Source organism: Dermochelys coriacea, chromosome 3 (assembly GCF_009764565.3).
Source record: "Dermochelys coriacea isolate rDerCor1 chromosome 3, rDerCor1.pri.v4, whole genome shotgun sequence".
In the NCBI taxonomy this organism is placed as follows: domain Eukaryota; kingdom Metazoa; phylum Chordata; order Testudines; family Dermochelyidae; genus Dermochelys; species Dermochelys coriacea.
In genome coordinates this window covers 17,980,811-18,006,077 of record NC_050070.1, presented here as the reverse complement: position 1 = coordinate 18,006,077, position 25,267 = coordinate 17,980,811, and the positions used below count along the sequence as shown (strand labels likewise).

General features: G+C 40.2%; 1 protein-coding gene across 1 annotated transcript in view; it reads right to left on the bottom strand.

The window, feature by feature from the left end:
* The window catches only part of ATAD2B (ATPase family AAA domain containing 2B), a 180,933-nt gene that overhangs the window by 56,001 nt on the left and 99,665 nt on the right, over window positions 1-25,267 (bottom strand). Inside the window, 6 exon segments of the mRNA XM_043510164.1 lie at window positions 3,597-3,756; window positions 10,116-10,312; window positions 10,636-10,771; window positions 11,584-11,769; window positions 17,458-17,644; window positions 21,816-21,948. Coding sequence (XP_043366099.1) covers window positions 3,597-3,756; window positions 10,116-10,312; window positions 10,636-10,771; window positions 11,584-11,769; window positions 17,458-17,644; window positions 21,816-21,948 — 999 coding nt within the window.

Sequence of the window (25,267 nt, the reverse complement as noted above, 5' to 3'; positions counted from 1 at the left end):
TCTGATTTCAGTCATAAGGGTCACTTAGTCATCTGAACCCCCATACTACAATTCCCAGGACCTCCGCAGATTACGTTTCCTAATACTGACGCGCTGAGCCTCCAGTGACACTTGGGCTGGTGGTGCCTGGTTTTGAAGGGGCCAACACAATCTGTTACACTGCAACTATTCCTAGGGAATTAAATGAGATTAAGTACATTAAATCTGACCCTACAGATTTTTGCCATTAGGAACAACTCCTACCTATTAACTGATTATGCAATTATCTAAGTCTCCACAGTCCCAAACACTGTATGCAAGCGGTACATGGAAATTCCAAGAAATTACTTCAGCTCGAAATCCAACTGGCCTAAGAAGTAAGTGCACTGATGATGCATATAAGATTTGTATCCTAGGTTCCAATTTTTCCAAGCAACAGCACTGAATGATTAATTTCAATCAAACCAGCTAGACAGAATCTTCAACAGTAACAAAGATCCTGGAGAAATGCCTTACATTTGAATAGTGGCACCTACTGGTTTGCAATTTGCATTTGTAAGGAGGAGGTCGAATACATTTTCCTCCTGCCCAGGAGATCAAATTTCTTTGTCCTTAGGAGTAGACTTGTACCTCCCTTGATGCAACCTCTCATTGGCTACTGTCATGACAAGCAACTTAGGAGCAGTATGCAAATAAAAACACTTGAATCCCTACATAAATACATAATGATTGTCCATATGCTTTCTCATAGATGTCAAAGATGTTGGGGTGTTCCACAAAGCCTCAGCACGTTCCAACAGTGCATTGTTAACAGGGAGAACAACTCTCCCAAGATTCTAGGGCTTAAAAATATCCACTAACTTGTGCGTGTTTTCCTGCACCAATTCAGCCTGTATATCTAAGGCCAATCCAATCATCTAAGGAGGTCCTCCTGTGCCCAAAAAAGTGTTCAGCACTGGAGAGGAAGCATCTGCTACCATGGTGTCATCTGGTGATGACGAAGATGAAGGAAGAGAGGTCACTGGCCTCCCTGGGTGCAGTACCAGACCCTGCACGGGTTCTGAGGTAGTGTCCTCCATCTGAATCTGCAATGTAGGTGGCTGGGGAGGTGATACCATGGATGGGTTGGGTGCTCTTACCCAGAAGTGGGTTGAAGGTCAGGACCTTAAGAAATATGGAACATCCTATGGATTCCCAGGCCACTGTGGATAGGGATAAGGCATCAGTATGCACTGGGTCAAGAGCCCGTCTCTGCTGCGTGAACAGTCCTGGTCAGGATGAGAAAGAGGTTCTCAACTGCCTTTTAGACTGGGACGGAGGACGTCAAGCTCGACTATGATGAATCCTCAAAATCATCCAGAGGTAATGGGGGAGCAACCCCTGGCAGAGCAACAGAGTCCAGCCTCATCAGAGGTCCAATGTGCTGGTTGCATCAGCCCCAAGGCTGACAGAAGTCACTGCCCTGAAGGACTGGCAAGGGCAATGCACTCTCATTTTGTACCAGTGCCAAAAGAGGCACAGACACGGGCGTCGGTACTGATCCCAGTGACACAGTCTGCACTATGACTACTATTGGTGCCAAAGATGACTGCTGTGCTAACAAATCCCTCAGCACTGGTACCAGCACCAGCCTCAATTGTGTACTCAAGGCGATATGCACTGTTGAGGGTGGTGCTGGTCGCAGAGACACCAGTGTAATTAACCTATACAGTGCCATTATTGTTGATGAAGTTGCAGCACTTGAATATTCCCAGACAATTGGAGAATGAGGATCCAAAAGGCAACGCAGATCTGACATTGCCTGATATGCCAGAGGATTGGACACTGGTACCAGACTCAGCTGACATCCCATGGACAGAGCCAGAGTTGATAGTACAGCCCCAAATTAATAGTTGCCTCAGTATTAGAGAGCAGGTAGAAGGCCCAGTTCCATCACATGTACCTGAGGATGTCAAGGTGCCAGTGTGCACAGATTCTGGCAGAGAAGGACTCTCTCCAAGGTCTGGAGTGGCTACCGTCTGTTTTATAGGTCCTTTTCTCAGAGGCCCAAGGGAGGTGAATGATCCCTCTTCCTCTAGAGGAGGCCTCAGAGTCTGACATAGGAACATCGTCTTGTTATGGTTATGATGGTGGCCGAGGAGTCAATACTGTGCCTGATGCCAACCAGGACTCATGGCATGCTGCATCAGGTGCTGCTTGAGCCTCAAGTCCCCTGCCACCTGCATTCTTAAGCAATTTGCAAATAAAGTACCTTTCCTTAACGTGCCCCTCTCTAAACACTACACATGAAGATCACTATTAGGAACAGCCACCCCCACACGCCAGACAGAGCTTAAATCCTGGTGAAGACATTCCATCTGAAAAAAAAAAAAAAAAAAAAAAAAAAAAAAAAAAAGCAGCTACTCAACCTAACTTTTCTAACTAAGGCACTACTAGATAACTAACTGTTAAGACTATTTGCAACAAAATTTCAGAAGAATGAAATACACAATCAGCATGAAGAAACACCACACAAACTCCAACTCTAGCCACGGGCAGTGAGAAGGAATTGGGGTGGGGGGAAAGGGAGGGTCAGAGCAGCAGTGCCCTTAATAGTTATGTGAGGGGCCATAAAGAAAGGGCACAAGCACAGCCCCATGGTTACTGCTAGGCAAACTTTTCTGGCTTTGGTGCGCTGGGCACATGCATACCTGAGTGGAACATATCTGCAAGCACTCAAAGAACTATTTCTTGTTTTGTCTCATGGTATTTAATGAAAACCTTTTAATTCACTGTCTTCACTTGATACCATCAGTTGTCCATTCATCACACTGTACTAACCAATGCTTTAAAGGGGCATTTTCTTTTTCATTTTAAAACCTGACTTGAGCTTTTGGAAGCTGTCAGATCAAACGCTTTTTTAGCAACATCCATCTTCCCAATGCACAATAATGCATCTTTTACAACAAATACAGAGGGACATTTCCCATATCTGCAGGTGGACAGCCTTCACATTAATGTCCTCTTGTAATTTTTTTTTTTAAATTGGTAACAGCCACATGATAAACTGCCACTTAAATACATTTGCAAGACAATTCTTCCCTAATCAACTAAAACAGACCTCTTTGTTTGGGATTAGTCCTGCTCCTTCCTCCAGCCCCAGTGGTGAGTTCTTAATTTAGTGGATGAATTTGGTAGGAAGGATCATAGCTGGAGGTAAATGCATAGCACCACAAGCTGCTGTGCAGGATTCTCCATACAACTCTGCCAAATTATGTGATGGTTTTATTATGTGGACAGATGTCCCCTGAAGACCAAGAAGCAACTACCAAATTCATTTTCACTTAGGACCTACTCAGGATTGGAACCCAATTTACCAGAAGTGCTTTAGCCCTACTTCGCTTACTAGTTCCTGCACACTCACTGCACCACATAGTTCCTAGAATGTTCCACTTGTATTCTAACTGTCCACTTAAGAGTCAAGACTATTAAAAGCATTGACCTTCAAGGAAAAAAATCACTTATTTAGCTAATTTATAACAGTATGAAGTTTGCTTAGATACCTGAATAATAATCATACACGTGATTAAACAACTACTTTTCAAGTTTAGGTAGGCCAAAACTAAATATTTCCTTACCTCCAGGGTCTTTGTCTGGATTATATTCCAATGCATTGCTACAGATGAGATCAATATCTGTTAGGAAATCCTTGGCAGTCAAATAGTTGTGTTTATCAATTTTGGTTATTACTGTTGACAGGTCCATTGGTTCTTTGATAACTTCAAGATAATCTGAAACCTACAATCAAACAGCATACTGAAGTGACACAGGGCCTTATGCATTTCATCGGCACACTTTCCCACATTATACACATATTCACGCAGCATACTTAGCACTAATTAAGAAATGTGCCAGCTCAACATTTTGATCATTCTCATTTTCAATACAATTCAAACATTTTAAACAGAGAAATTGAAATTATAGTGCTGCTGTTAGACTGCTAAAGTTATAGTTTCTTCAGAGATTCACTGATACATCTAATTTTCAGAGCAAACCAAACTGGTGCTGCAATTAAAGCCTCTTTTTATTATATCCACTGAAGATATTTTAACATTGTCCTGAACATGAAAAATTGCGGGCCTACCCCCACACAAAGGAAAACTGTGAAACGGTTCCTCCATTTTGTAGGAAAGGCTTTTTTGTTATTTAAGTAGTGAAATCATTAACCTTTAAAAATAATTTTCTGCAAAATATTTTCAATAATAATCTGTATGAACATCAAATCTAAATTTCGCCACTATAAGTATTATATGGACTTTGTAGCAGGGCATTCTCAGAAGCAGGCCCCTTGTCAGTGGAGTTCACTGCCTTCTATGGTGCACTTCATCATGGGTTCAGCAGCCCTCCAGGCAGAGTGAAAGGTATTTAACTGAATTAATCTTATGATGAGGGGTTAACTCTTGGCAAGAGAAGACCCCAGCAGAGCTATACATATCTCAGGGAGCTACAATTAGTATGTATTTATTATTTATTCTTTGCTCTGATTAAAACAAAGTATGCTTCTGCATGAGTGCTTCAATGTAATTAAGATTACAATCAATTTCACATGTAGGTAAACCTGAGTGTTTGTGTAGTCCTGAATATTTTAAAATCACCCATATATTAAGGTGATGGTTGCCAAAAAATGAAATACATTTTGATCAAACGGTAATGGCTCCAGGGGAAGAATTTTTGATTAACCAGGTAAACATGCATTTTTAAAAGTTGTAACAAAAAATATATCACAACATAAATCTTAGATTAAGACCATACATCAACATCATATAAAATACCTAGCTACTTGCTAAATGCTTAAACATACATTTAAAGTGCATTTTCTATTTTAAACAGCAGTGAAAATGGCATCCCCAGATGTCAACTGTCCACTTTACAAGTAAAATTATATTTTTCTAAATAGAGGCCCTGTTAATTTATCCTGGGATCTAAAAGTCAACCTGTATTTTTTCTAGCAAGTGCATCACCACTCATAATAGAATCTTCATGTGAAACTGCAAATTTATACATCAGATCAGTCAAATAAGAAAGGGAGGTTTTCTGGTTAAGGCATTAGGGACTGGGGCTTGAGAGATCTGGGATTAATTCCTAGCACTGCCACAGATTTTGCATAACCCTCTGTCAAATCACTAAATCTCATCTGTGTCAGTTCCCCACCTATAAAATGAAGATGGTAATATTCCTTCTACATAGTTGGAGAATTGTTCATAGTCCTTAAACAAGTTAAGTTACAAATAATGTTCAAATATTGAATCTGGCTTGAAGCTGAAGGAGGACTGGATGGGGCCCTCCCATAATGCTTTTTAACTCTGCATGTAATTTAAAGTGCAGCTCTGCTCTAAAAAATTACACTAAAAATGACATTGCAGGGTCCCATTTTTATGGACTCTCAATGACTTACAGAACAAATGTTCCGATTGGAAGTAGAAAAAAGTGTTTCTTACTGACATCCCTACAAAGTTAGTATTCTATCTGAAAGCCAAGCTACACTCTTTCCTTTTCAGAGTAGCAGCCGTGTTAGTCTGTATTCGCAAAAAGAAAAGGAGTACTTGTGGCACCTTAGAGACTAACAAATGTATTAGAGCATAAGCTTTCGTGAGCTACAGCTCACTTCATCGGATGCATTTGGTGGAAAAAACAGAGGAGAGATTTATATACACACACACACACACACACACACACACACACACACACACAGAGAACATGAAACAATGGGTTTATCATACACACTGTAAGGAGAGTGATCACTTAAGATAAGCCATCACCAGCAGCAGGGGGGGGGGGGGGGGGGGAAGGAGGAAAACCTTTCATGGTGACAAGCAAGGTAGGCGAATTCCAGCAGTTAACAAGAATATCTGAGGAACAGTGGGGGGTGGGGTGGGAGGGAGAAATACCATGGGGAAATAGTTTTACTTTGTGTAATGACTCATCCATTCCCAGTCTCTATTCAAGCCTAAGTTAATTGTATCCAGTTTGCAAATTAATTCCAATTCAGCAGTCTCTCCTTGGAGCCTGTTTTTGAAGCTTTTTTGTTGAAGGATAGCCACTCTTAGGTCTGTGATCGAGTGACCAGAGAGATTGAAGTGTTCTCCAACTGGTTTTTGAATGTTATAATTCTTGACGTCTGATTTGTGTCCATTCATTCTTTTACGTAGAGACTGTCCAGTTTGGCCAATGTACATGGCAGAGGGGCATTGCTGGCACATGATGGCATATATCACATTGGTAGATGCGCAGGTGAACGAGCCTCTGATAGTGTGGCTGATGTGATTAGGCCCTATGATGGTATCCCCTGAATAGATATGTGGACAGAGTTGGCAACGGGCTTTGTTGCAAGGATAGGTTCCTGGGTTAGTGGTTCTGTTGTGTGGTGTGTGGTTGCTGGTGAGTATTTGCTTCAGATTGGGGGGCTGTCTGTAAGCAAGGACTGGCCTGTCTCCCAAGATCTGTGAGAGCGATGGGTCGTCCTTCAGGATAGGTTGTAGATCCTTGATGCGTTGGAGAGGTTTTAGTTGGGGGCTGAAGGTGATGGCTAGTGGCATTCTGTTATTTTCCACAAGGGGCCACAACAATGGTTCCCGTAACCCACCCAGCAATATTGTTAATCTATCCAACTATACTCTTAGCCCAGCAGAAGAATCTGTCCTATCTCGGGGCCTCTCCTTTTGCCCCTCCACCCCCACAAACATGATACGGTTCTGTGGTGACCTAGAATCCTATTTTCGACGTCTCAGACTCAAGGAATATTTCCAACACACCTCTGACCAACATATTAACCCACAGAGACCTTCCTGCCAACACTACAAAAAGAAGGATTCTGGGTGGACTCCTCCTGAAGGTCGAAACAGCAGCCTGGATTTCTACATAGACTGCTTCCGCCGACGTGCACGAGCTGAAATTGTGGAAAAGCAGCATCGCTTACCCCATAACCTCAGCCATGCAGAACACAGTGCCATCCACAGCCTCAGAAACAACTCTGACATCATAATCAAAAAGGCTGACAAAGGAGGTGCTGTCGTCATCATGAATAGGTCGGAGTATGAACAAGAGGCTACTAGGCAGCTCTCCAACACAACTTTCTACAAGCCATTACCCTCTGATCCCACTGAGAGTTACCAAAAGAAACTACAGCATTTGCTCAAGAAACTCCCTGAAAAAGCACAAGAACAAATCCACACAGACACACCCCTAGAATCCCGACCTGGGGTATTCTATCTGCTACCCAAGATCCATAAACCTGGAAATCCTGGACGCCCCATCATCTCAGGCATTGGCACCCTGACAGCAGGATTGTCTGGCTATGTAGACTCCCTCCTCAGGCCCTTCGTTACCAGCACTCCCAGCTATCTTCGAGACACCACTGACTTCCTGAGAAAACTAGAGTCCATTGGTGATCTTCCTAAAAACACCATCCTAGCCACTATGGATGTAGAAGCCCTCTACACCAACATTCCACACAAAGATGGACTACAAGCCGTCAGGAACAGTATCCCCGATACTGTCACGGCTAACCTGGTAGCTGAACTTTGTGACTTTGTCCTCACCCATAACTATTTCACATTTCGGGACAATGTATACCTTAAATCAGCGGCACTGCGATGGGTACCCGCATGGCCCCACAGTATGCCAACCTTTTTATGGCTGACTTAGAACAACGCTTCCTCAGCTCTCGTCCCCTAATACCCCTACTCTACTTGCGCTACATTGATGACATCTTCATCATCTGGACCCATGGAAAAGAAGCTCTTGAGGAATTCCACCATGATTTCAACAATTTCCATCCCACCATCAACCTCAGCCTGGACCTGTCCACACAAGAGATCCACTTCCTGGACACTACGGTGCTAATAAGCGATGGTCACATAAACACCACCCTATATCGGAAACCTACTGACCGCTATTCCTACCTACATGCCTCTAGCTTTCATCCAGATCATACCACTCGATCCATTGTCTACAGCCAAACGCTACGATGTAACCGCATTTGCTCCAACCCCTCAGACAGAGACAAACACCTACAAGATCTCTATCATGCATTCCTACAACTACAATACCCACCTGCTGAAGTGAAGAAACAGATTGACAGAGCCAGAAGAGTACCCAGAAGTCACCTACTACAGGACAGGCCCAACAAAGAAAACAACAGAACGCCACTAGCCATCACCTTCAGCCCCCAACTAAAACCTCTCCAACGCATCATCAAGGATCTACAACCTATCCTGAAGGACGACCCATCGCTCTCACAGATCTTGGGAGACAGGCCAGTCCTTGCTTACAGACAGCCCCCCAATCTGAAGCAAATACTCACCAGCAACCACACACCACACAACAGAACCACTAACCCAGGAACCTATCCTTGCAACAAAGCCCGTTGCCAACTCTGTCCACATATCTATTCAGGGGATACCATCATAGGGCCTAATCACATCAGCCACACTATCAGAGGCTCGTTCACCTGCGCATCTACCAATGTGATATATGCCATCATGTGCCAGCAATGCCCCTCTGCCATGTAGATTGGTCAAACTGGACAGTCTCTACGTAAAAGAATGAATGGACACAAATCAGACGTCAAGAATTATAACATTCAAAAACCAGTTGGAGAACACTTCAATCTCTCTGGTCACTCAATTACAGACCTAAGAGTGGCTATCCTTCAACAAAAAAGCTTCAAAAACAGACTCCAAGGAGAGACTGCTGAATTGGAATTAATTTGCAAACTGGATACAATTAACTTAGGCTTGAATAGAGACTGGGAATGGATGAGTCATTACACAAAGTAAAACTATTTCCCCATGGTATTTCTCCCCCCCACCCCACCCCCCACTGTTCCTCTGATATTCTTGTTAACTGCTGGAATTCGCCTACCTTGCTTGTCACCATGAAAGGTTTTCCTCCTTGCCCTCCCCCCCCCCCCCGCTGCTAGTGATGGCTTATCTTAAGTGATCACTCTCCTTACAGTGTGTATGATAAACCCATTGTTTCATGTTCTCTGTGTGTGTATATAAATCTCTCCTCTGTTTTTTCCACCAAATGCATCCGATGAAGTGAGCTGTAGCTCACGAAAGCTTATGCTCTAATAAATTTGTTAGTCTCTAAGGTGCCACAAGTACTCCTTTTCTTCTTTCCTTTTCGCACACCAGCACAGTAATAGATTTGCAACCCACTGTCTTCCAATTATGTCTTTCAATGGCTCTTCACATTCATAAATAACTGGAACTTATAGATTCATAGATTTTAAGGTCAAAAGGGACCATTGCAATCATTTATTCTGACCTTCTGTGTAAGACAAACTACAGAACTTCCCTGAATAATTCCTAGAACATATCTTTCAGAGAAATATGCAATCTTTGTAAACATTTCTGTTACTCTTCAATAAAAAATAGAACACAATTCACTTTTTCATCACTATGTTGGCTCTAAAGGAATAAAAAACAGTAAAAGCTAGTTTTTGGTAACTAAAGAAAGCAAATACAATTAATTTCAAATACATCCTGGCAGCAGATTTGATGAATAAGGTGTTACCATTTTTATAATGCTGATTTTCAGAGTGGAAAAGCACTTCAATTAGTACAGGCTAGAGCAGGGATCGGCAACATTTGGCACGCGGCACGTCAGGGAAAGCCGCTGGCAGGCCGGAACGGTTTATTTACCTGCAGCGTCCGCAAGTTCAGCTGATCGCAGCTACCACTGGCCGCAGTTCATAGTTCCAGGCCAATGGGGGCTGCGGAAAGCAGCACGGGCCGAGGGATGTGCTGGCTGCCGCATCCCACAGCCCCCATTGGCCTGGGACAGCGAACCAAACCGTCCAGGCCCACCAGCAGCTTTCCCTGACATGCTGCATGCCAAAGGTTGCCGATCCCTGGGCTAGAGTAATACAAGTTTCTCTGCTGAACCAGTAGTGTGTCCAAGAATATGCTTCTGATCACTCACACTGTGGTACAGAAGGTTATGACTAAGCCACCAGCTGATTACAGATAGGCAGAATTGGCTAGGTCATGGATATCAAGGATATCTGGGATATTAATTTATCCACGCCCTTTTTAATTAATTTTTTTTCTGATCGTTTCAACTTCATTTTTTGCACATTACTGAAACAAGACCTCTTCAATATCCACCGGTTTGCTGAAGATGTTAAAGCGTTTGTCTGTAGCCAGCCTCTTGGTAACATCCCTGAGAAATAACCGCAGTTCTCTCAATGTGTTCTCCTCCTGATCCTCCATTCGTTGCTTTTCTGTTTCTGAGAGCTGACGGGGAGGAGAGGGTAATGCAAGAGGAAGAACTTCCAAAGCACAAAGAGCTAGGGAAAAAAGTCAGGGAAAATGTCAGAAAGAATTAGTAAGAGGGCACTGTAGGATTACCCCTTTCTGGACTTGCACAATGCAAGGGGGAGGGGGGGAATTTCCCATTTTCCTTCCCACTTTTCAAACTTGACCATTTAAACTCCTCCCCATCTCACTCAGTATAATAGAAACATGCCAGTTCTGCACACTGATAAACTGTCGCTTGTAATGACCCTAACTGCATTTCCCAAAACCATTTAAAAAGAAAAACATTTTACAGTACAAAAGTTTATTCAAACAGATTCTTGCACTACTGTGGCTTTATTATAAAGTAGCTTACCAGCCTGTTTCCTTTTGGGGGGGTGCATTGATGCCTGATTAAGAATTAACTCCTGGAAAAATCTCAGTCTGTCTTCTTCACTTGGTCTTTGAATATAAAAAACCTCTTCATACTGGATTCTAAAGATACACTTCACCTGCAAGAAAACAATGTCATGAAGAGTCAAAGGATTCAACTTGTTCTTGAACTATTTGATCAATGTATATTTTAAACACAGAGGATCAACTTTTCAAAAGTCTCAAACTGGCCGTACTTGAGAAGTTACCAAACTATTCCCAAAGAAGCACAACGTCCAAGGAAAAAGAATCATCTGGAATTGTTATTCAAGTTTCCATAAAATGCAAGTTAAACGGGCAGTGCAACAACAGTTGTTACTGCAATGATAGGAGGAGGAGAAAGAGAAAAGAACTTAGAAAAAAAATTGTATGAATACCTTAAGTTTTAAAACAACTAAAGCTACACTGTAGTCGCTGAGTCAAATTCTACTGTCTTACACTGCAGTATAATCCCGACTAACTCCACTGACTTCAATGGGTTTTTCTGGAATTATACCAGTGTAACAGAGAAAAATCTAACACACAGTCTAGAATAGCAGGAGCTCCTTTATGGAGATCAAAGAAGATGGAGATCATTCTTAGTTGCAGAGAAAATATTGTCACTTCAAATAAAGACAAAAGGATTTCAAGTTTGTTCTTTCGGATGTTTATTGTGCAAAGATAATGATTGCAAGAATTAGTACATATGAACTAACCTTAGACTTCATGTAAGGCAATTTTAGAGCTGAAATAAAATTAATTTAGCAATTTCAATGTGAGATATTTTTAAGTAAATTATAAGAACTAGAGCATAAAGTTCTGGTTATATACAACTGTTCTACATTAAAGTGTTCTATATTCTTAAAAGACACACATTGGTAATGCTTCCACTCAAAAAATATTTAACACTCACCTCTTCAGGTAATTCACTATACATGGTTTCAGAGGTAGACAGCAAAAATATAGGAGAAAATGACGGTATGTCTTGCAGCAAAGTTAGAAAAGTAGCTCTCACAGTTTCACTGACAGCTTCCCACCAGTCACCAATATGAGGCATGTAAACAATACTTGGTACAGTTCTTCGAGCTTCACGAAAGATCTAGTAAAGAGAAACACTAGTATTTAAAATCAGAAATTAAGTATTACAACACAGTAAAAAATGAAAACTGTTATGGGTTTAAGTAATGCCTCCTGGTGCCTTCAAAAGACATCCTCTCATCAGCTTAATCAGCTCAAAATTACAATAAAAATGTTTTCCAATCAAGTTTTTTTGAATATATTGTTTGCTTCATCGAATTACTTTAAGCCAGTATGCAATGCCATCCAAAACAGCTACAAGTCAACACCCTGTTTTAATAATCTATTATAACAAAGAACCAACAAGCAAACCACATGGAAAGTTAAACTGTACCACATTTTGCAGCAGAAAAGAAAAATATGAAATGTCAAAACAAATACAAGATGAAATGTCATACTAGCTTTTTAAGATTCGTAAGCATTATATTGGATCCATTAAGCAGCTTTGTTTTGCTTCAGACACTTGCAAATACAGTGCACTGAGTTGGTTGCTGGTGGTTAACCAAATAGAATGTTTGACAGGAGGACTGAAATTTTTCAAGAGCAAGGAAACATTTTAATTAATTAACTTTAAGTTTTGGGTTTGTTTAATCTTAGAATTTTAGCAGCTTTGCTATTATTCCCCATGGCCTGCTATTTTTTCCTCATAGGAGAGCCCATGTTTGGTGTATCTGTTACACCTCAAAATTTCACCCTCTATATCCAACTCTATGACTACATAAAAACTCAGCTCAATTACCACTTCCCTTTGCCTTCTGGCAGCCCAGATATTGACATCATTATGATAGAGCAAGAAATAATCCAGTTTATTTTAACAAGATCATACTTAGTTGTATTTTTTTTTAAAACGTTCATTTTATTTCTGGTGGCAGATTCCTCAAGAACTCAAATTGTTTCTTCAGCTTGAGTTGTACTGCCCACAATAATTGCTACAAACTCTTTCAACTCCTTCCTGGTGATTACTATTGATTCCATTCGGTTTGCTCAAAACACTTGTAGAAAACGATGACAACTTAAGGATTGTCTTTCTGGTCCTAAGTTTGACTCCAATCAGGAGAGAGAGAGAGAGATAAGGATGCCATTCCTTTTTTACAACATTACAGCTTTGAATCTGAACTTTGGCCTTACTTGTTTACTTCTTCCAGCCATGCCCTCTTTTAGGTGTTGAATGTAATGTTAAAAATAAAGCTAGTACATGTTACCACAACATAAATTATTTGTGATAACTCTGAGAAGCTTCTTTTCCACACAGCTGCTTGTTAATAGCATTATGGGACTCCAGCCACACACAATTATTCACTAAACTGAAAGTGTGCACAGAACACAGATTGTTTAATGAAAAGAATGTGTGCACGCGTGTGTGTAAAACACAATATTTGCAACAAAACGGAAACTTCCTACTATAAGACAGGTGAAAGACTTCAGTGGCCTTTTAGTGATTCTGTATACCATTTTTATCTGCCTTAATTGTCGTGTGTAAATTAAGGTTTAAAACAATTAAATATATATTGTCAAGATCAGCAGCCTTAAAATTCAACTTACTTTTATTTCTGGTATCCGTTTACAAATAATATGCAACTTTTGGTATGAGTTTCTCTCAACATATGCTTCAATTCTTTTTTCCCCCCCATTTTTATAAATTCAATCCCTTTCTTAAGTATGAAAAATACAGTGCCTCTTGTACCTCCCCAAATTTACAGCATTTACTGAGTATTAGGGCTGTCAAACAATAAAAAAAAATTGTGATTAATCGTGCAATTAAAAAAATAATGCAATTCATAGCAGTTTTAATCGCACTGTTAAACAATAGAGTACCATTTATTTAAATATTTTGGGTGTTTTCTACATTTTCAAATATATTGATTTCAATTACAACACAGAATACGAAGTGTACAGCGCTCACTTTATATTATTTGATGACAAATATTTGCACTGTTAAACAAAAATAGCATTTTTCAATTCACCTCAAACAAGTACAGTAGTGCAATCTCTTTAGGGCAATTTAAAAATGCAGAATTTTTATTTACATAACTGCATTTAAAAACAAAACAATATAAAAATTTAGAGCTGATAAGTCCAATCAGTCCTACTTCATGTTCAGCCAATTGCTAAGACAAACAAGTTTGTTTATATTTATGGGACATAATGCTGCCTGTTTCTTATTTAAATATCACTTGAAAGTGAGAACAGGCATTCACATGGTACTGTTGTACCGACATTGCAAGGTATTTACATGCCAGATACATTAAGCATTTGTATGCTCCTTCATGCTTCGTCCACCATCACAGAGGACATTTCCATGCTGATGATGGGTTCTCCTCGATAATGATCCAAAGTAGTGCGGACCAACGCATGTTCATTTTCATCATCTGAGTCAGATGCCACTAACAGAAGGTTGATTTCTTTTTGGGGGGTTCAGATTCTGTAGTTTCTGCATTGAAGTGTTGCTCTTTTAAGACTTCTGACAGCATGTGCCACACCTCACCCATATTTTGGAAGGCACTTCAGATTCTTAAACCTTGGGTCAAGTGCTGTAGCTATCTTTAGAAATCTCACACTGGTAATTTCTTTGCTTTTGTCAACTCTACAGTGAAAGTGTTCTTAAATTGAACAACATGAGCTGGGTCATCAGCCGAGGCTGCCACAACACAAAATATATGGCAGAATGTGGGTAAAACCACAGAGCAGGAGACAAAGAATTCTCACCGAAGGAGTTCAGTCACAAATTTAATTAACACATTTGTAACAGGGCCTCCTTGGTCCTGCATCTGTCTCAGTCAACAAAGCACACAGAGACCCTTGTGCTGGTTCAGCACCCTGTGGAATTTATTTATAAATTGAGTCCCACCACCTTCATAGAATACCGTATGCCTTTACAAGCAGGGGGAGAGCAATCTCTCCCTCTCACTGCCTGCTTTCCCCCCTTTTCACTTCCTTCCTGTGCCTGTGTGTGGGCTCTGGCTAACGGCTTAATATGTCTTTCTGCCTTGCCCCACCCATTAACTAGGCACAGCTCTGCCTCATCAGCTCCAATCTGCTATGCTTGATTGGAGCTGTGTGAACAGAGTGCTGACTCAGGGTTTCCTACCTAAAACTCTGTCACAGCATTTTTTTTTTTTTAAACAAGCGTCATCAGCATGGAAGCATGTCTTCTGGAATGGCGGCTGAAGCATGAAAAGGCATACGAGTGTTTATCATATCTGAATGTAAATACTGTGCAATCCCAATACAAAGGTGCCATGTGAAAGCCTGTTTTCACTTTCAGAAACAGGAAGCATTATCTCCCATATATGTAAACAAACTTGCTTGTCTGAGCAATTGGCTGAACAACAAGTAGGACTGAGCGGACTTCTATGCTCTAAAATTTGCATTGTTTTGTTATTGAGTGCAAAAAAAAAATCTACCTTTGTAATTTGCACTTTCATGATAAAGAGACTGCACTACAGTACTTGTTGAGGTGAACTATACTGAGCTGAAAAATACTATTTCTTTTGTTTATCTTTTTACAGTGCAAATATTTGTAATCAAAAATAATATAAAGTGAGCACTGTACACTTTGTACTCTGTGTTGTAATTGAAATCAATACATTTGAAAATGCAGAAAAACATCCAAAAGTATTTATAATAAATTTCAATTGGTATTCTTCTATTGTTTAACAGTGCAATTAAAACTGCGATTAATCGTGATTTTTAATCAAGTTAATTTGGTTTGAGTTAATCACTTGAATTAACTACGATTAACTGACAGCCCTACTGAGTACAGAATGACTTTTCTGAGAATTTACAAGCACATCCATTAGCGCAGGCCCATACAGCACAGAGGTATGGGGACCCAGGGACTGGCTTCTCCTGCCTTCCCTTCATATAACCATAGGAACACTAATCCAGTATTCTAATCAATAAATCAATTGCAAATTAAAAGTCATTCACCTGAACACCTTAGTTGCTTTGTGTTGCTCCAGTACAGCAAAATAGCTGTAAACTCACCATAATTGGCCTGTATATTCTGGCATACCAAAGGATCTGCCCTTAACAGTTAAAATTACAACAAAATATTTAAGGTAGATACTATATATTTTCAAATCATCAGAAATATTGCATAGCAGCATTCTCTTTGGGTTTCAGGTTAAAAGATCATATATGAAATTTTAAATTTAAAAGACAAAGAAATTCCAAGGAAAAAAATGTTAAAAACAGAGTTAAGGCTGAGAGTACATATGGGTAAATCTAGGATTAAAAAAATTACATTATATTTTACCCTTGTGTTACTAATACACTTTTAACATTAACCTTAATACTTTTAAACAATTTGTTGTCTTGCATAGATCTAGATATAAAATGGAATCAGGCATAAGCTACTCTCAATGAAAAAAACAGTATTCTTAAGCCATAAAAACATTTTAGTAATTAGACTTGATTTTTATGCTTCTTATAAGAATGAGTAATATTTGTAATGAAAGATTTCAAGAAAAGTCATGTTCTCCAGTTCTGGGTTATCTCATAAAAATACATTTACGATCACATCATATTGTAGGTGCACATCTTCCATAGTAGTGAGTCCTTACTCCATATACCTTCACCCCCACCCACACTCTGCCCTATTCACTTCTCACTTCCTTTCTTAATCTCAGTATCCTCTCCTTCATATCCGTCTCCTCCTCAATCTTCTTTTCACACAGATGAATAAGGTGTCAACTGAATACTATTAACCCAGACAGTGACTCTCAGACTTTTTAGGAACATAGGATGTAAATAATAAATCTGACTGTTTTAAAAAGCTTTCATGAATACTTTTAAGTGTTTATTTCCTTGTCAACGAAAACAGATTTCTGTGCACATACAGTTCAAACAAACCTATAGAAACCAGTTTTCCTCAGAAGTTACAAGGTACCGCATGGCTATAATGTAGTTGTGGCAGCACATGAAGATGGAAGTCCATTCCAACAGTCCCTTGCAAGTCTTCTTCCTTTGGCAAGAACCAGTATAGGAGAATTTAGCCTTCTTAAATCCCTCAAAATTGCATCTTCCAAACTCATTTGTGGTCAGTCTCATGCTCCACTTCCTTCAACCTCAGCTCTACAAATTTTCTATGAAAACTTATCTTCTTTTGCATGCTAAACATAACCCCACTACTGCAGTTTTGTTCTCAGTTGATGCAAGACTGCAAATCTCCAGAATCATTCAAATATTTTCTCATTTGTGACAAAAAAAAAATCAAACAAACGGACATTAAGAATACACCATAACTTTTGATTATGAAAACTTTTGTTTACTCTCCTCAACTGTTTTTAACGGCTCTGTTCTGCTCCACATAGGAATGTTCAACACAGAATTGACTACATGTCTTGTCTTAGTTGTCACACAGACATCCTGTTGCCCAAGCAGGACTCAGACTGATCTAACATATGACTTCTTCAGATATAGAACCTTCTGCTGTTAACCGACTACCTAGACAGATAAAACTGTTTACCCATTCCGTGTCATTGCCATCTACATGCAGCATCAGCAGAAAAATCAGAATTCCTATAAGAAAAGGTTTTTAATGTTAGCATATTAGAATGTTCCTCTGCTTTACCTTGCAATGACACGTGCACACTGTCTTTTATCCAAAATACCATAATTATGCATATCATACTTTATTGGAAATAAGCTTGAATAAACCAGAGCTAGCATCAATGCTCAATGATGCTTAGATATTATGTAGACTCACCTGTGCACATGATTCTTCAGGTGTTTTGGCACTAACTGAATAAAGTGCTGGCAGATCTAGCCTGTGTACAGAGAATTTTTCAAGGGAGTGCAATAGTGCTGGAGCAAGGTGAGAAGTTTGACCAGAACCTCTCTCTCCTGATAGCAGTAATCTTGGCCTATAAGAGGTTGGCTGGTGGTAAGCTGACCTATAACAGAAGTAATATTTTAAAGATATCACCATGCATCATTATATATACATATATGTTTATCTATACAGAGTTCCTGGTGTTTCAGCTTTTATTTAGTAATTTTTAAAATTTTAATTCTTTTAGACTTTTTAAAAATATCATCTCATCTACTACGATAGAGATCTTACAATGATCGTACTATGCTAACTTTGGCATGCCTCAGTTCCAGCACTGATTACCTTGGGTCTTGTCTATACACACAGTTGCAACAGTGTAACCGATTAGAAACTGATTTAATTAATCAGTGCAAAATCCGTGTGGGTATTATTAAACTGATGCAATCCTAGATTATAAATCAACTGTCTTAAATCTATTCCTTACCAAGAGAAGCTAAATCAATATAAATCACTCTTAAATCCATTTAAAGGTTCACACAAGAGTTTGATTGTGTTTAAAAATGCAGCTTTAGAGTACTGCATTTTTGCGGATTGCAGCTTGAGTGCAGATACAAATTTTGTATCTGCGCAGAGCTCTGCAGCACACACCCGTCCAAACGGAGCAGCTGTCACCCAGCTCTGGGGCTCCAGCTTGGCTCTCTGAATCATGCAGCAGCGGGCTGCGATATGCGGCAAGTCCGCTGGGAATTCTGTGAGTTATAGTCCCAGCTTGCTCAGATGGAGGAGGTAAACTATAACTCACAGAAGGGAGTGATCCAAGAACCATTTTGAAAGAGGTGTAGTTGTACTTTAAACTAGCAGGCAGCAAGGGAAAGCATTGTGGAGAGAGTAGTTGTTGCCACTGTCTGTCCCGGCCGGGTCTGTGTGCATTAGATCCCCCACAGCTGCATACGAGTGTCTGAACCCCCCACTGTAAGGGCAGCCCTGCATACGAGGGCCCAGGATTGTACACTCCCTGCCCAGAGCAGGGAAGGAAATATGACGGGGGTGGAACAGGCGGTGGGGCAGGGGGTCTCTGGAGAGAAGTGGGGGGCAATAGGAGGTTGGGGGCTTGGCATAGCCCTATGTCACTGCTGCACAGTAACCTGTGCAGCCGTTAGTAGAACGCTGCAAACCCACGGATATCCATGACCAATTTTTGTAGATTGCTGATTGGATGCAGATATAAACACTAGCTTTAGTCATGTGTGTAGCAAGGCTTTAGCTAACAAAGGTTACTTTTTAGCAGCCCAGAAAAAACAAAAAGACAATATTTTTCATCCTTCAAAGTACCTGTCAGCTGTCTAAAAGGAAGTTCTGCTGTTTATTTTCTGGGGGGTTTTAAGTGATAGTAGGTGAAGTAATTTTGTCTGCTCTAAGAACAGAGTGAAATTGACTCATCGGTTTTCAGAGTTAAAAATATTGCACAGGGGCTGTTTATTTCATGCCAATGCATTTGTAACTGCCAAGACCCCAAGATTCAGCAAAGCACTTAAGAACATTCTTAAAGTTAAGTACATTCTTAAGACCCATCGATTTAAAAGGATTTACGAAAATTCTGAAGCACCTTTACTGATTTAGGGTCTAGTATCTAGTTTAATATTTACCATATATACTTGTTCATAAGCCGAATACTTTTGGTAAAAAGTGACGCATCAAAAAGCGGGGGTCAGCTTATAAACAGGCCTACACCAAAATTTGATGATTTTAAACTCTATGAAATCATCAAATTGAATATCCAATACATTGTTGTTTTGTTTACCTGGAGCGTCTGCAGGCATGGAGCTCCTCAGTTCCCTGTGGCTGCGGTTCGCCGTTCCCAGCCAATGGGAGCTGCGGGAAGTGGCGCGCTCCAGGTAAACAAAATGTCCCAACCCGCCAGCAGCTTACCCTGACAGGGCAGGAGCCAAAGTTTGCCAACCCCTGAAATATAGTGTCGGCTTATGAAATGGTCATACAGTTTTTACTATTTTTTACCTATCCATCTTGGGGGGTCGGCGAACGAACGAACGAGTATATATGGTATATTGCATACTTCATACAAATAAGCTTCCAGCTGGGAACACACAATCCTCTAAAGGTTGCAAATGTGAGTCTATCAAATTACTTTGTATTTTTCTTGAAGGGCAAAAATCTAAAAGGATTCTAGCCAGGTATTGGGCGGGGAGGGGTTTAAAGCAGTGTCTCATCCCATTAATATTACTTGATTTGAAAGTTAAATTTTAAAATTAATTTAATTTTCTCTTTATTACTCTGTTTACTCTTTAAAATTCATTCAGACTGAAGAGTGAAACTAGATTACTCAATTTTACTTGGTTTAAGTTTTGGGTCAATCACTTTCTAGTTGCCATGCATTATGCACAAAACTTGTCTTTCGCTTTACAGATCTGATGGGGAAGGTCATAAAACCATCCACCAAAAAAAAAAAAAAAAAAAAAAATGTATAATGAAATTTAAAAATTAGCTATGTGTGTCCTTTTTTCTTTTCTTTTGTTTCAACTGAAACCTGAATTTTGGGCCTGCAGTGCTTGACAATGTACCTTGAGGGAAACAGTAAGATTTTATTTTAAGCTAATCAGTTATTTTTAATGACAGGTTTCAGAGTAGCAGCCGTGTTAGTCTGTATTTGCAAAAAGAAAAGGAGTACTTGTGGCACCTTAGAGACTAAAATTTATTTGAGTATAAGCTTTCATGAGCTCACGAAAGCTTATGCTCAAATATATTTGTTAGTCTCTAAGGTGCCACAAGTACTCCTTTAGTTATTTTTAAGTTCATGTTACTGCAAATACTGTTTAAGCATCACTGTTCAGATATAAAACTTTTCTTTCTTCCACAAGATGGCTCTACTAAACAGCGCCTTGACTGGCCTCACATTTTCTTTAGCGAAACAGGCATCAGACTCTATACAAAATATTACTCTAAACAATTCATATATTAAAATTAAAATTTCTAGGTAATATAATATAAACAGTTGCGTTTCTTCTAAATTTAATACACAAATTCTAACCTACAATGTCTCTGCAACTTTCCTTAGAAAAGCACTTAAAAACACAGAGTGAGGGAAAAATTAAGAGCAGGCTTTTTGAAATACACCTCTACCCAGACAGAATGCGGACCTCTGGAGCCAAAAAAAAAAATCTTACCGCTTTATAGGTGAAACCAGGTTATATTGAACTTGCTTTGGCCTCGAGCATTTCTGTTATTAATAGTCACTTCCCGCCCCCTGACTGACCCCTCAGAACCCCTGACCCATCCAACCCCCCCCGCTCCCTGTCCCGACTGCCCCGACCCCTATCCACACCCCCCGCCCCCCTAACAGGCCCCCCGGGACTCCCACGCCCTATCCAATGCCCCCATTCCCTGACCGCCCCACCCCCAGAACCTCCGAACCATCCAACCCTCCACCCCCCAAGACCCTCTGCCCCTTATCCAACCCCTCGGCCCCAGCCCGGCACCCTTAACACGCCACTCAGAGCAGCGTGTCGGAGCCAGACACACTGACCCGCCGGAGCGCACAGCCCCGCCCCCCAGAGCGCTGCTTTACTGCGTTATATACAAATTCGTGTTATATCGAGTAGAGCTGTACAAGGAAATCTGATCTGAAACAAACTAATTTGTAATATCAGATTTAAATGCAACAAACATATATAAATAACTGATATTGGTACACTGAAGCTCAATAGTACTTCTCAGTAAGAAAAAGCAGCCAATATGTTGAACACTTAATATTTTCCAAAATGCACCAGCATCTTTGCTTCCTTACTAAAACAGCTGGAGATTCAGGTTTAAAATCTCCATAGCAAATGTCTGAAAAATGTCTCGGGGGCTAAAAATGGAAATTACATTCTTAAAATGCTATGGACCAAAGGCCAAACACTACTCTCGAATACCCATAGGCTGGTGGTAATATCACAAAGTCATTATAAAACATTTAAAAGATTTTAGTTAAACTAAGGAGAACTTTCAAGCTAAGTAGAGCTCAGTAGGCAAAACAGGTTTAACCAGCTCAGTTATACACTCTTACTACTTCACAGGAGTGTGAATGGCTTAGAAAATTGCTCAAAGGCTTCAACACAGAAATCTCTCCATAAACATTTTCCTGGTATTTTAAACACATTTAGATATAAATATGAAGATGTTGCCATGAAGCACCTTTATAAACCCTTTCTTTGAACTCTAAGTGCAAAACAGCAGCGTATGACCTTAGTGTTTCAGATCTCCTATGAATTTCACAGCTAAATGCATATACTCACATTGTAAAATGAAGGTAGGGTTTATGTATAGCAGCTGACGATTGTTTCTTTGGTGATCCTGAGTGACAGCCCGTCTCAAAAATTGATGAAGCATTTTCATCCTCACTATCGTCTAGTATTAGACTTGGTGCATCTGTTCAAAATGAGATGTTTATTGATATTAGAGTTCTGTCACCACTTCAACAAACAAAAAGACATTGGAAGTTTCTTGGTTAAAAAAAGTTTAATACATACTACCTGAAGTGGGAAGAACATGTCTAAATATCAGAAGGTATGTCTAAAAAATTACTACACGTGATTTCAGTAACCAGTACTACCAAGAATGTGTTAAAATACAGAGTTTAGTCAGAAATTCAAATGCCCTTCTACCATCAAGCACCTTGCCATTTTCATAACCATACAGATACAAAAATAAGCTGTGTATTACAGTAAGTAAAATTGCTGGTTTAACTCATTACAAAATGCTTCCTCTTCATTTATTTTGCTGCCAGATTCAGTCATTAAGTTATTGATTTGAACTTCCTTTGACTACGCATAATTGTGCATAGTAAGTAAGCCCCCAAAATTTCAGAAGTATACTTCACATTTCAATATTTTTCCTAGTGATAAAGCGGACAACTTGTGTTTGGGAATATGTTTCTATCACACATAAATTTCACAAAGAATATCAAAATGGTCAATGTCAGTTCAAGTCAACTTTGTTTTCATATCCTGGGGTCTTAATCTATTTTTGATTCCTTCAATAACAGTTAAATTCAGTAGCTGAGAATGACTTATCTTTTATACAGGGCTTCTTAAATGAAAGTTAAAGACTGAATACAACAGAGAAGAAAGACTATGCAAGAAAGTAAACTGAAAAACCATGAGCACATGGAGCCAATCAGAAAAGTCATTTGGTAGAAGATTCAGCATGACTGGAAATCTACATTCCAAATTAATTCAAGACAAACAGGGATGACAACATGAAAACCAACATTGTTAAAGTGGAATTAAACTGGCAAGCATATACCAAATAGCTGTCATACAAACTCAAACAGAGAAAAACAATTCTAGACATCACTTATTTATGCTAACAATCAACTGGAATGTGGCATATGAGCACAATATTGAAAACTATTGCATATAGATCATAGAACTGTAGGACTGGAAGGGCCCTCAAGAGGTCATCTAGAACAGTCCCCTGCACTCATGGCAGGACTAAGTATTATCTAAACGAGGCATGGCCAAACTGTGGCTCCCGGAGCCTCCCCCATATTCCTGCCAAGCTCCACCTACAAGACTGGGCAAGAGGGGCTAGGGGTTTCTGCCCTGCGGCAGCGTGATGGGACTAGGGGTTTTTCTCCTGTGGTGGGATTAATGACTTCTGCCGTGCAGGGAGTGAGGTCTTGAGGCTTTAGCCCAGCTGGGGTGTATCAGGGAAGAAGTCCTGAATCCTGGCAGGCGCCGCCGTGCGGCGCAGATTGTGCACGTCTTGTAGCTCTCGAACGTCTGAAGATTATTGTATGCGACTCGGAGGGTCAGTACATTTGGCCACTCTTGATCTAAACCATCCCTGACAAGTATTTGTCCAACCTGCTCTTAAAAATCTCAAATGATGGAGATTCCACAACCTCCCTGGGCAATTTATTCCAGGGTTTAACCATCGTAACAGTTTGGAAGTTTTTCCTAATGTCCAACCTAAATTGCCCTTGCTGCAATTTAAGTCCATTGCTTCTTGTTTTATCCTCAGAGATTAAGGAAAAGAATTTTTCTCCCTCCTCTTTGTAACAACCTTTTATGTACCTGAAAACTGTTATCCTGACCCTTTCTCAGCCCTCTCTTCTCCAGACTAAACAAACCCAATTTTTTCAATCTTCCCTCATAGGTCATGTTTTCTAGACCTTTAATCACGTTTGCTGCTCTTCTCTGGACTTTCTTCAATTTGTGCACATTTTTTCTGAAATGTGACATCCAGAACTGGACACAATACTCCACTTGAGGCCTAATCAGCATGGAGTAGAGTGGAAAAATTACTACTTCCATCTTCCTTACAACACTTCTGCTAACGTATCCCAGAACGATGTTCACTTTTTTTGAAATATTGTTACACTTTAGTTTGCGATCCACTATGACCCCCAGATCCCTTTCTGCAGTACGCCCTCCTAGGCAATCATTACTCCATTTAGGCAGGAACACTTTGCACTTGTCCTTATTGAATTTCATCCTATTTATTTCAGACCATTTCCTCCAGTTTGTCCAGATCATTTTGATTTTTAATCCTATCCTCCAAAGCACTTGCAGTCCCTCCTAGCTAAATATCGTACACAAATGTTATAAGTGAACTCTCTATGCCATTATCTAAATCATTGATGATGATATTGAAGAGAACAGGACCCAGAACTGATCCCTGCGGACCCCACTTCTTACTTCCTTCCAGCATGACCATGAACCTCTGATAACTACTCTCTGGGAACAGTTTTCCAGCCAGTTATGCACCCACCTTAGAGTGCATCCATCATCTAGATTGTATTTCCCTAGTCTATGAAAAATTCATGCGAGACAGTATCAAAAACCTTACTTACAGATCTTGGGAGACAGGCCAGTCCTTGCTTACAGACAGCCCCCCAATCTGAAGCAAATACTCACCAGCAACCACACACCACACAACAGAACCACTAACCCAGGAACCTATCCTTGCAACAAAGCCCGTTGCCAACTCTGTCCACATATCTATTCAGGGGATACCATCATAGGGCCTAATCACATCAGCCACACTATCAGAGGCTCGTTCACCTGCGCATCTACCAATGTGATATATGCCATCATGTGCCAGCAATGCCCCTCTGCCATGTACGTTGGCCAAACTGGACAGTCTCTACGTAAAAGAATGAATGGACACAAATCAGACGTCAAGAATTATAACATTCAAAAACCAGTTGGAGAACACTTCAATCTCTCTGGTCACTCGATCACAGACCTAAGAGTGGCTATACTTCAACAAAAAAGATTCAAAAACAGGCTCCAACGAGAGACTGCTGAATTGGAATTAATTTGCAAACTGGATACAATTAACTTAGGCTTGAATAGAGACTGGGAATGGATGAGTCATTACACAAAGTAAAACTATTTCCCCATGGTATTTCTCCCTCCCACCCCACCCCCCACTGTTCCTCTGATATTCTTGTTAACTGCTGGAATTAGCCTACCTGCTTGTCACCATGAAAGGTTTTCCTCCTTTCCCCCCCCTGCTGCTGGTGATGGCTTATCTTAAGTGATCACTCTCCTTACAGTGTGTATGATAAACCCATTGTTTCATGTTCTCTGTGTGTGTGTATATAAATCTCTCCTCTGTTTTTTCCACCAAATGCATCCGATGAAGTGAGCTGTAGCTCACGAAAGCTTATGCTCAAATAAATTTGTTAGTCTCTAAGGTGCCACAAGTACTCCTTTTCTTTTTGCGAATACAGACTAAC